The 12,422-nt window shown below is 49.4% G+C and overlaps 1 protein-coding gene across 1 annotated transcript in view; it reads right to left on the bottom strand.

Annotated features, from left to right (window-relative positions):
* B4GALNT3 (beta-1,4-N-acetyl-galactosaminyltransferase 3) overlaps positions 1-11,841 on the bottom strand; it is a 919,815-nt gene extending 907,974 nt beyond the window's left edge. The window contains exon 1 of the mRNA XM_086952836.1: positions 9,188-11,841. Within this exon, the coding sequence (XP_086808962.1) occupies positions 9,188-9,338 (151 nt within the window). The 5' untranslated portion in view covers positions 9,339-11,841. The remainder of the gene's footprint in view (positions 1-9,187) is intronic.
* Between the last annotated feature and the right edge of the window lie 581 nt (positions 11,842-12,422).

Below are 12,422 nucleotides of genomic sequence, written 5' to 3'. Positions count from 1 at the left end.
CAGTGACGTCAGACGATTCGCGCAGTGACGCTTGGCCGTGCGGGCTGCCGCTAGCTCCAGCTAATAGGGACTGTGCACGGCGGAGGCCCTGTCTCGCCAGCTGTGGAACCAGAGAGGGAGCCGGGATCGCTGCGCAGGTGAGGGGTGAACAGGGGGCGTCAGCCATCACAGAGGGATTTTGTATGTGGGCACAGGTAATTGACAGGGGAGAGTTACTTGGTCAGGCCAGTTCTGGTGTGCTGTGACTTCGGTGCATGCGCGTTGACGGGCCGTGGTTTGCAAGGGAGAAAGGAGATGGGCACAGCGAGCGCGTGACCTGCGCCGATCCGATTCCTGAGGCTGCACGTGCCCGTCTCCTGGGAAGCAGAGCCGGTGGCTATAGGTCTCTGGCGAGACAGCGCTTTCGCGCTGTAATCGCCACGAGACCTAAAAAGGTTTATTGAAAAGTCTTCTTTCTCATACAAGAAAAGTGAACTGCTACGATCATTATGCAGACTGCGAAGTATAATACATACAGTGAGAATAGTATTATAAAATAATACTGTAAAAGCATTGTATGGTTTCTAAGCCATATAAAAATACATACTAAATATACAGGCTAAAAGTACTCAACTGGTGCTTCTAAAATGCGCCTACCCCAATGTACCTAACCTAAGTCTAGTACGCGGGAAGAAGTAAGTATTGTGTAGCATAGGTTTCGTTTTTCTTTGCCAAGAATCTACCAAAGGTTTCTCTAGGTTCTAATCAATTCCATACCTTAGCTTAGAATGAAGGAGGTCTGGTATCTCCGTCTCTGGACTCGATTTCCCAACACCCCGCAAGGGGAGCTTGGAAACACTGGAGCTGGATTCTCGGCAGGAGAAGGGCAGCCTCTAGATCAATGCGTCAGCTGGATAGTCGGCTTCCTTCTGCACTTGCTGTAGCGAGCTGCGCCGGCAAGTAGATAGTCGAACTGCTCCGAACCACCATAGTTTGACATAGATAGTGAAGGCATATTTATACCTTGGAGGTGTTTAGGAATGCCATAGCTTGACGTAAAGTCGGACATATGAACGTCAGGAAAGAACCCCTAGGGAAGAGTTGTTCTTTGCAAAGTACATGAGTTCTTGGACAAATCAATATTCAGGCATGGGGAAGTTCCCTAACTGCTTAAGCCAATTTTCCAAGAAATCGTTGTGACGTTTGGAAGTAGCCATGCCTGTATTTGGGCACCATGGGCTATGCCTAAATAAGGGATTGATTTATATGCCTATATAAGGGCAATGTGAATTGTACCTATATAAGGGCATGAACCGGGAAAATTCACTCGGAGCTCTAAACGCCACACAACAGAAGTATGCCCAGATATGTGCTAAAATTACTAGCTTTAAGCGCTTTTGCTTATTTTTGTATTGGCTTGAACATCAAAATACCGGTGGTGTTGGTAGAAATGTGGAGAAGTGTGGCTCATTGGTTAGAGGAGGCAGACCTGGAAGCAGAGGTCAGCCTGGGACCAGGGTTCAATTCCCGGCTCGGCGGGGTCTTGAGTCTTAAAATGTCCATGGACTCGACAATTCTCGCTCCGGTGCCTACTCGATTCACGGGTCCACACTCTGCGACTCTGGGCAATAGCTTGCTTAATCTCCACAACGGCCCCTCGCGGCGGGATGCCTGGCTTTCACCTTGCGGATACCCTGCTGGGGTTATCTCACAGGGGAATACCAGGACGGGTTCCCTAAGCAAGCGCTTAGAAACCGGTTGGTGATTTGCGCTATATAAATTCCTGTACATTTACATGTACAAATCCAATCAGCTGGCAACCGTAATCAGGAGACTGAACGTTTGTTTCAAGATCAACACGTTACTTATTTACTCCACCCTCCATCTGAGATTGATGCCATGACAGCAATAGTTAAGCTTCTATCGGAAACCCGCCGTCAATACAATGCTGAGTTACTCCAGGTAGCCATTAAAAACAATGGGGTATTCCCAAATGGTCCCTGAACCTGGGTATCAGACGAATGTCTCCAATCGTATAAATCACGCTGTGCCCCGGATTGCCCGATTCGTTCAGCAAACTCTTGCCACACATACAGGCCTGAATATTACATTCCATGGATGGTCTGGGCACCATCGTCCTAGTTTCTACTGAATAACGGGATTTGTCCTTAGTTGGCCCCTACCACTTTACGGGCATTGGTGTAACCACGTTTTGGACTCCAATTGAGCTTTGCTAGATTGATGAGGGTCACTTCACCTGTCCTCTTGTCCTGAAGAAGATCCGCATGGCTGGGGTATTAAAGTCCCTCGGTTGCCGATAAGCTGGATCGAAATGTCGACGCTACCCCCTACCGCACCTGGACCAATTCCCCTTCCCCATTATCCGTGTTTACAGCCTTAAGGAAACTCTCCTTACAACTTTAGAAAATATAATTCAAAGGAATAATTTGCATGTGGCCAGGTTACATCGAACTGTTTATTGGATATCAGTTTTGTACAGCCTTGTAAATATATGCCCTTTACTTTTCTACACACTTTGAGCTCTCTTGACTCCTATACACTTGAGCACTCTTTCTTAGACATTCCCTAGAACATTCTCTTACCTTCTTGACCCTCTATTGATTGTTCCTTTAAAATGATTAAATAAATCTATTGTAATAATACTTAGTGTTATTTCTACAAATGTGTTTGTTTTAATTATTTTCGCGATTTACAGACGTTTGTGAGCTGATTAATGTAAGGTCAAATAAGTTGATAATTCTGTTAATCTAACTCTTCCTTGAATAATTGGTACAGGACCATTGTTTCTTTATAATAACGAGTTACTCCAGGTGCCTAAGAATACATCCTGCATTCTGACAACTCACTCCTAATTATCACTGCTCACCCTTCACTTTAACTTTCATGCTCACCTTGCACTTACAGCGATTACACGGCACTCACACTGCTCACTATGCACTCACGCCATTCACCCATCTCCTACCCTGCCCTCACATGAGCACACGGCTCACCCTGCAAACACATGACACTCCATTTACTTGTCACTTTCACCTTTCACAGACCACACTGCATTCACACTGTTACCCTGCACTCACACTGTTCATCATCCAATTACACTGCACTCACACAAGCACACTGCCCACTCTGCACTCACAGTGACCAAACAGCACTCACACTGCTCACCATACAGTCACACCATTGACCCTCCTCCTACCCTGTACTCAAATAAGGACACTGCTAACCCTGCACACACTTGAAACTCCACTCACTTGCCACTTTCACCACTCACCCTACACTCACAGTGATCACACTGCACTCATGCTTTTACCCTGCACTCACACAGTTCATTCTCCTCTTCCCCTGCACTCAGAGCGACTACACTGCACTTATGCCCCTCACCATGAACTCCCAACATTTGTCATCCATTTACCCTGCGGTCACATGAGCACACTGCTCACCCTGTACTTATGTGACACTTCCCTTACCTGTCACTCTCACTGATCACGCTGCGATCTCACTCAAACAAGCGGCTGACCCTGCACCACACACAAACACGCCACTCACCCTGCATTTACACTGCTCACACCACCCTGCAATCACTACTTTTTCTCTGCAAGCACTCCTCTTACCCGACACTCACATGGGCCCTCCTCTCACATTGTATTCATTCATCTCATCTGACACTCACATCTGCACATTTTTTCACACTACACTTGCAGTACTCACTCTGGACTCATTCACACTTTTCACCAGTACCCAGCATTTACATGAGCATACCTCTTAATCTGCATATATGAAAAATACACAACTCTCAAATATATACACATATTTCTACAAAGGCAACCACAGAATACCTGCACTTTCTGTACTTCTAGATGTATTCTTAATTCCATATGCAATTATGGGGCTGGTGCAAGAGGGGAGAGTGGACTGAGAATGTGGAATAGCACAAGGAGGGAGGCTTGCACGGCAGTAAGGATTAGGACGTTTTAGAAATTTGATCCAAAAGTTTCAAAAAATTCTCAGTGGAGAAGTCTACTCTCCCTTAAATCACCTACAACAAATCTGTTATTGTGTTCTACATGCTAGAAGTTGAGGGAAGTATCACACCCCACTTACATTGATCTTTTTCCTTATACATTGGCTTTGAGGTTAGCTCTGACCCCATTTCTGGAAATGCTTGCCCTGCCCCATTGCTGGGAGCAGGACTGGCTTTGGGGCAGTGCCACCAGTGCAGCCGCACCTGGCGTTAACTTTGGTGGGGGCATTGTGTTTAAAAATAACTTTTGGTTTAAAAGCACGTGAACTTCCTTGTGCATCAGGCAGTTTTCATGCAACAATAAAAATGTCAAGATAACTGGTGATTAATGTTCCTACTAGTGAAGTAGTGTGGCTCACTGGTTAGAGGCGGCAGACCCGAGAGCAGAGGACGGCCCGGGACCAGGGTTCGATTCCCGGCGCGGCAGGTTTCTGGACCAGGGTCAGCGGACTCGATAATTCTCTCGCCTCGGTGCCCACTCTGATCAGCGATCACACTCGGCAACTCTAGGCATTAGCTTGCCTCATCTTCACTAACGGCCCCACCAGACCGCCGGGGATGCCTGGTCTCACCCTGGAGATACCCATTAAGGGACCATCTCTCAGGGAAGCCAGGAAGGGTTTCGCAGCGGTCGAAGCGCCTTGGGACCCTACGGGTAAGTAGTGCGCTATATAAATGCCAATACATTACATTACATTACTAGTGATGAGAGTTCAGACTTTTTTCTCGTGGCAGTTTTGGCTCATCATAAAGTAGCGCGGAGTGCGTGTACCATTCAGATAAGAGAGGCTATGGAGAGATGAGGTGCACTGCCAGAGAGTGGTAGTGAGGGAATTCATGGGCAAGGAGAGCGCCAAAAAAGACTGCCGTAAGGGCCTCCACCTGCGCTCGAGCCTTGAGCCCCCTACCCCCCGCGAAAGTGGTCTTGAGGCTGAGGGACGGGGCGAGAGCACCTTCAGGTCTGGGGCAGAAAAAAGCGCCTTGAAGCCGGAGGACAGAAATGTCCAAGAGGCTTGCAGTTCAGTGCTCTTTCAGAGTCCATGTAACAGCAGTGGTAGGGTGCACACATGGGAACACGGGGTGCAGGGTCAGGGTTGGATTGGGAATGAAAATAGGCCCGGGCACGCAAAAAAACAAAAAAAAAACAAAAATCGGCCCACATTTGCATAAACACTCCTCATATCAGTGCTTTGGTGTAATCTTAGAAAAAAACTTTAGGGGGCGGTAAAAAAAAAATGCACGCGTTAGTTTACAGTGGTGAAACAAGTGAGGCCACTTCTACTCAGGCCCCCCCCATGTGCAGACATTAATGGGCCGGCCGAAAGACAAAGGGAGTGACACCTCTTGCCTGTTGCTAATCGGAGGTAATGAGCGCCCATCCGCCTCTTGAAAGGCCACTCAGACACCCACTGGCCCGCTGACTGTATCAGAAGAACAGGGACAGCACCCAAATAGCCCCCCAGACTGCTGAAAAAAAGCAGCCCACAGCAGAACTCGTACACCGACCCCCTCGGGCATTGCCCGAATGCCCGCGTTACCAATCCAACGCTGGACAGGAAGGCCTGGGGCGCACCCAGCGCTGCATCCCATTCCAGTAGCAGGCTTGCGCCCCGGAGTCTAGCATGGGGCTACGGAGCCACAGCTCAATGAGCAGAGTCACAGGGAGCCTTTTATTCGGACCCAGCCCGCATGCCCATGCTGTCAGAGAGCATATTTAGGTTTCTGCGCTGAGAGTCTCTTGCTTTCTCTTCACGTCCAGGCATTGTTCTCAAGGAGGCCCTGCTCGACAGCCGAAGTTTGATGTTTTTCCGTGACCTGCTCAGCATTGTATCTGCTCCACTGCAGGAAGCGCACAGCAAAGGGCCCCGCCGGCCTGACTCCTGTACCCCTGGAATGGCCTGTCTGATCTTCTATGGTGACATTTCACACACGTGCGCCTGCCTTCTTGTGCTTCGCCGAGGAGTGAACAAGACACACCGAGTCCAGGGCACAATGCCACCCGCGCTCCACTACTTTATGGCATAAGCGAGAAATGACTCCGCATGTTACCACTAAAATATTACACAAGGATCACTGCAGGTCAAAAGCAAGGGCGCTGCTACTCCAGCTGTGCCCGGGGTGACCAAACACCTCTATTTCGGACAAAAAAAAATAAAAGGATGTTTTATTAACACTGAATACGATAGTGCCTTGAAAACTGCCATCTCACAGCTAGGCCATGTCTCTTCATATATTCATTAATCCATGCGCATCGTCTCACGCATCCACGGTCGAACGACATCGATGTACGCATCCAAGCACATTCCCTCATCTAGAAATTCATTCTATAACACTCAAACCCCCAGACGTCCGACTGCAAACCCAAAACAACTGGAGCCGAAGCGAATGATGAATGGCGCGCGGAATAAATAATGTGCAACATAATATGGTATTAATCTATTCGGGAAGGATGGCTTGCATCGTCCAAACCATCGTTTCATGTGCTCACCCGACTGTTCACGTTCCAGTCGTCCATCAATTCTTTCACCATCTATCCATTCATACAATTTTTCGTGTGTTCATTCGCTCGTCTATTCACTGAAAGATCTATTCCTCCACTCATTCATTCAAGCGGCTGGTAGTGGCACAGATCCACATCTTTAAAAGACCGACACGCCTGCCCTGGGAGAAGTATACAGGGGTCTAGAGAATCAAATAACCCTGCTGCTGGCCACGGGCATACATTTGCACTTTACCCAATTTAAGTGTGTGTGCGAGATGCGATAAGCTGGTAATTGTTCAAAGAAGGCGTGTCCAACTTTTCATCCGGCTGCTGCAAGGACACCTGAACATCGAAGGACCCCTTCCTTCTGTACGTACTAAATGTACATAATAAAGACGCCCAGGTTCTCGTAATCCAAGCAGGCTGTTAGTAGTGCCTGGAAGACCACACACATTGCAGTTACAGTTCATGAAACATTACAATGATTCACCTGGAGTCAGCTTGGATGCCCCTGGAAAGAGATGTGTGCTGTATCCTAGTTCCATGTTTTGTATTCTAACATGGAACTAGGTACATGGAAGTTCTGGTGAAGATTAATCTGATGCTTGTACAAAAAATTAATCTACTCGCAGGAGTAATAGAGTTCGCAAAATCCATAGTTTTTTGCGAGATTATGTGAGATGAGATGTTAGTTTCCCTTTTTAGTATCTTGTGTGTTATTTATAAATTCTGATGTTTAATTTAAATGTATGAAGGGAGATGTGCGATGTATCCTAGTTCCATTTTGTGTGTTCTAACATGGAACTTGGTACATGGAAGTTCTATAGCTTGACAGTTGGTGACTGCAGGCTGATGGATGAGGTTGTATAATAAATACCTCTTGCTTATTTCACTAAAGTGTTCTGCCTTCTTTGTCACAAGACGCATGCACGAGGGCTGCTGTCAGACAAAGGCAATGTCACCCAATTCAAAAGTATCCCTGCATCACATGTTCGGATAGGTACAGGAGAAAGGTCAGGGCGGCTGCACCACTGTGCCATGCACCTCTTGGTATTAAAATACCCACTGTAAAAACGTCATGAAACATATGCCCTTTAAAACGTAAACACCGCATAGCTAAGGGGTTTATGGCTTGAGTAACCACATGCATATAAAGATGTTCCAGCAAATTTCAAATCAGTTCATTTACTTTTACTTTTGCTGGATTTATTAAAACGAGCGCTGGCAAAGTCAGCAAGTCTGATTATAACTAGCTAACGTATGTAAACAGTGGCATGCATAGACCACGCAGACAATTTATGCGGTCTTTCAGTGGAGCATGCTTCTTTCTAGGTCACCTCAGACTTGACATTTTTTATGCAGTTTTTTTATAGCACGAAGATGTCCCAAGTGCACTTAACAACAAAACCATACTACTTACACATTTTTCATTTTTTAAGCAGCAAAAGATTAAGTGATTTGCCCAAAAAACAGGCTGTTAAGCCTAGACAATGATTCAACCCCTGCTCCCTAGGTCAGCAGGTCAGTTCCACTAGGTATTCACCCCAACCCCATCATGTGGCAAGGCACTTGCACTGTAAACTGAGGAACAAAAAAAATACAGCACCAGATGTTTAGGACAAAAAATCCAGGGCACAGACAAAAAGACAAATAGAAAGTGACAGGTTACACAGAGGCACCTCACAAACAGTCTGTGTGCATTTGTGTTTCCCTACCCGTGGTCGCATGCCTTAGCAAAGCGTTTCCCAAACTGTGGCTCAGGACCAACTGGTGTGTCGAGCTTACTTTTGGTGGGTCTTGAAAGTCCGAGCAATAAACAAAGATGCTTGTAAATTCTATATTTATCTGGTCACATATGCTTCAAAGACAGAGGACATGACCTGACATTTGACTTCTGACAAATTGCTGCCTATGTTTTTTCAACATTGAGGATTGTTAATTTACAAACTCCTCTCACTTTGTGGTCAGAGAAAATAAAGTGAATTATATCACAATCTAGCCAGGCACAGGGATTGCGAAAGGGAAGGCTGTCATTGTTTGTAACCCACAACAAAATGTAGATACCTGTAAATTAAATATACACATTCACAAGTGAGAAAACCAGATCAAAGCCCATTTAGTTCTGAAGAGTTATGGAATCACATATTTGAATAGGGTTAAAGCAAATCAGAATACTCAACTCATTGATGTACAGATGATGAATGCTCACTGAAACCCAAGCTCCACACATAATTTGTCACCGATATAGTTTTATCAGTAAAACTGAATGTCTGTGCAAATTTAGTGGCCATCTCAATGGACAAACTAAAATGACACCCAAATAAAACAAACAATAAGAATGAGGTTTTGTGACTGTTCACTGAGTGCAGTGGGCACAGTGCGGTTTGGTGACATAAGGCCACAATAAGGAAGCCTTTTCTGAGATAAGTCAGTTTTCATTGGGACGTTCAGCTTTAGAAAATGATGGGTGCCAAGCATATAATGCTGCATGTCTGCAAGTGCCTCCACAATAGAGCAACATGATATTGAGCAGACATTGCCTCTGGGAGTTGTTTAATGCCCCAGGGTAAGACCTTCCTCCTGATGAGCTAAACAACCCCAAAGAAAAACCCCACAGCAGAAGGCAGAGTTATTTATAAAGGTACCATACATACATGTGGGCCCTCTTTCCGCCCCTCGGTACTCACTGTGGTTCATTGGGTTATCCTCAGGTGATGCCACCAGGTGCAGGTAGGCAGTCCAAAACCCTAGGATCAGCAGGCCTAGCACCACAACCGTTCGAAAGCGCCTCCTCAGCGTCTTCAGGGGCAGCAGCTGTGGGATGCGGCTCCACCACATCCTGGGGGCAGTGGGGGGACGCGACTGCTGCCCCCGTCGCCGCGTAGGCCCAAATCTGTAGGCCCTGCACTGCTCCGGGCCCTTAAAACCTCCAAAGCCTCCACGAGCCGTGCTCCTGGCCTTGTGCGGACAGAAATAATCCGGGATCCAGGTCCCACGCAGGCCCCACGCTTCTCTTCCAGTCCACCACGCTGCTGGCGACACTCAGGCTTCGCAGCTTGTCCACTCTGCTCCTGACCGTTCACCACGGCACCCCTGGCCTCACACAGGTGCAATGACCTCTGGCCCCGGGCTCAAAGACAGCTTTGCTCTGTGGGCCTGGGTCTTTGTGGGCACCAAACTCTCTGCTAGTGGCCACGCGTGGACTTCAAACCCAGCAGCAGCCGCGCGTTGAGCCCCACACTCTACCAGCCGTGCTCATGGGCGCATGTGGGCTCCACACTGTCCGTCAGCAGTGCTCCTCGCCCTGCGTGGGCTCGAAGCCTTCAACCAGCCACTGTGCTCCTGTGTCCCTACAGCCACTGTGCTTCCATGTCCCTACAGCCAGCTCTGCTCCCGTGTCCCTACAGCTAGCTGTGCTCCAGTGTCCCTACAGCCAGCCGTGCTCCAGTGTCCAGCTGTGCTCCTGTGTCACTACAGCCAGCTCTGCTCCAGTGTCACTACAGCCAGCTCTGCTCCAGTGTCCCTACAGCCAGCTCTGCTCCAGTGTCCCTACAGCCAGCTCTGCTCCAGTGTCCCTACAGCCAGCTCTGCTCCAGTGTCTAGCGGTGCTCCACTGTACAGCTGTGCTCCAGTGTCACTACAGCCAGCTGTGCTCTGTGTCCATGTGGGCTCCACGCCTCAAACAGCAACGCTCATTGCCCAGTGAGGGCATCTACCAGCCGTGTTCCTGGCTCCTTGTTTGCTCTGCTGAACTCCTGGCCCCCCTGCGACTAAAACCTTCTTCCTGCACTGCCCCTCGCTGACGGTCGTGTCTCTGTGTGGGAGCCCACCTACATGCAGTTGTTTTTGTTGTTCTGTAAGCTCCACGCTTTCCAAGTTTAGCCGAACTATCTGCTACCCTCGCCACAAGCTGCCTCTACACCACCTGTCTATCAGACCCTGCCGCAAGCCCCTGTTTTACCCTGTCAGTCTCTTCTCAGACCCCTGTCTTCTCATAGACCCTTAGGACGGCCTGTGCGTATATGGGCTCTGTGTTTTTTTCTAAGTGGAATGTTTATCCCGTTCAGCATCCCTTGGAGTGTTATATGCTGTCTAATAAGTGCTTCAAACACCCCACTGGTGTTCATCGGCTCTACGAGCAACAGGTGCCGCCATTGGCAAACTTTCTTCTCACACTTCTGGGGAATGTCACTTTAAGAGGCTCTTCTCCCAGCCAGTCTGTATCCAAAAGGCACCTATTTTCCTACCCCTCGGCTCTCGCCCAGAGATACATGTGTCTTGCCTTTCTATGTAGGCGCTGTCATCTAATACCAGTCAACGCGTCCTTCTCGTGCCACATGTTTAGCCGGACTCGAAAATCCTAGTGTCTTCCCGATGTCACACTCCGTTCTGCCATCTCTCTTTCCTGCTTCAGTCTCTTTTTACGGACCTCCACCTTGACGCGGTCTGCACTCTCTTCTGTCTGCAGGTCTCTTTTCCTCTATGTTCTGTCAGGCACTCTTCTCTCAGTGACGACCTGTTCAGTCTCTTGCTGATCATCAGACACCTTGTCACCAACAATGCCCCGAGCAGTCTAGGCCCTCTGTTCCGCTGGCCGTCTCTTCCTGCTTAGGTACTGTCATCTTAATTTGAACCCTCATTCTGAGCAGTCTGCTCCTTGTAGTATTTTCCATACGGTGGTACCCCCTCTGTCATTCACCCACAATCTCGAGGGGTCTCCGTTACCCCTCTGAAGCCCAGCTTCTAGCTGCTAAGAGCACCCCAGCCGATTGTAACCCCCAGATCCATTAAATCCTAAACAGTGCTCGTCAGACGCTCGTAGCTGTCTCTCCTGTGACTGCTTCCTTGGTTGCACGTTGATGGGACACTCACACTGCCCTGCCTGCTCCCCTGCTCGGAGGCAGTTTCAACAGTTCTGATGGGGTTCTCGACTCCCTCTGGCAGTCTCGTAAAAATGTGTTCGTAAGACAGACACTTTCTCTCGGTTGCTGCGGTCTCGACCCGTAAAGCCTCTTCACTGCTCTAAATCACTCGGTTCTGGCTGTCTCTTTGTACCCCCTGGTAGAATCATCACCGCTCACCCCAAAGACAGCCTCTCGGGCTCTCTGATGGTTCCGTTTCTCTGCTTACCCTCTGGCAGTCTCTTCGCTGTCTGCTCTCGGGCAGTCTCTCTGTTGTAGCTGTCCCTCTGTTCTCGCCTGGTTGCCCCGTCTGTGGAGCTGCCCACACCAGAGTTCCTTCTGTCTTCCAGCTTGTTAGCAGTTCCCTGCTGCTGGAGTGCTCTCTGTCAGCTCTCTCTGACAGACTCTTCCCTGTCGTCTCGCTGGCGCTCTCTGTGCCCCCGGTCGCCCTCTCTCCAGTGCTCACCTGCAGCCTGCCCCGCCCTTCTCCCCCGGGGATCACCTGCAGCTCTCCCCGCCCGCCTACTCAGCGAGATGCGCTCAACCCGTAGCTGCGCGCTCCAGCCTCGCCGGGCCCCCGCCCTCCCCTCACACTTTCAGGAGTCGCTGCGCCCTCCGCAGCACTCTCTGTGGGGTCACTAAGCACCTATAAAAGAGGCCCCATCCTTCGTCAAGGCTGAACCGGTGTCTCCCAGCTCCTTGGGGCTTCCCTGCCCCGCCCTCTGTTCACTCTGGGAGGGAGGCCGGCCTTCCGCGCGGGGACACTCCCAACCTGCGGCCGGACCCGCCCTCGTGCGGTGCCCGGCGCCGTGCGTGGCAGAGGAGCTTTCACGCCTCGGCGCGAGGGCACTCGCGCTGCGCGTGCTGCCGAGAACCTCGAGAGACACTCGGGGCGCGCGAGGGTCGGTGTTTGTCTGTCCCGCCAACTCACAGAGCAGCCACCGCAAAGCCAGAAGGAGAACCCCCCCCCCCACATTGAAGGGTGCCCCTTTTAGCACACGGCTAATGAATATCATTGAGA

The sequence above is a fragment of the Lissotriton vulgaris genome, chromosome 1_2 (genome assembly GCF_964263255.1).
Source record: "Lissotriton vulgaris chromosome 1_2, aLisVul1.2, whole genome shotgun sequence".
NCBI lineage: Eukaryota > Metazoa > Chordata > Amphibia > Caudata > Salamandridae > Lissotriton > Lissotriton vulgaris.
The sequence above is the reverse complement of the archived record's forward strand: the minus strand, read 5'-3'. Positions and strand labels throughout refer to the sequence as shown.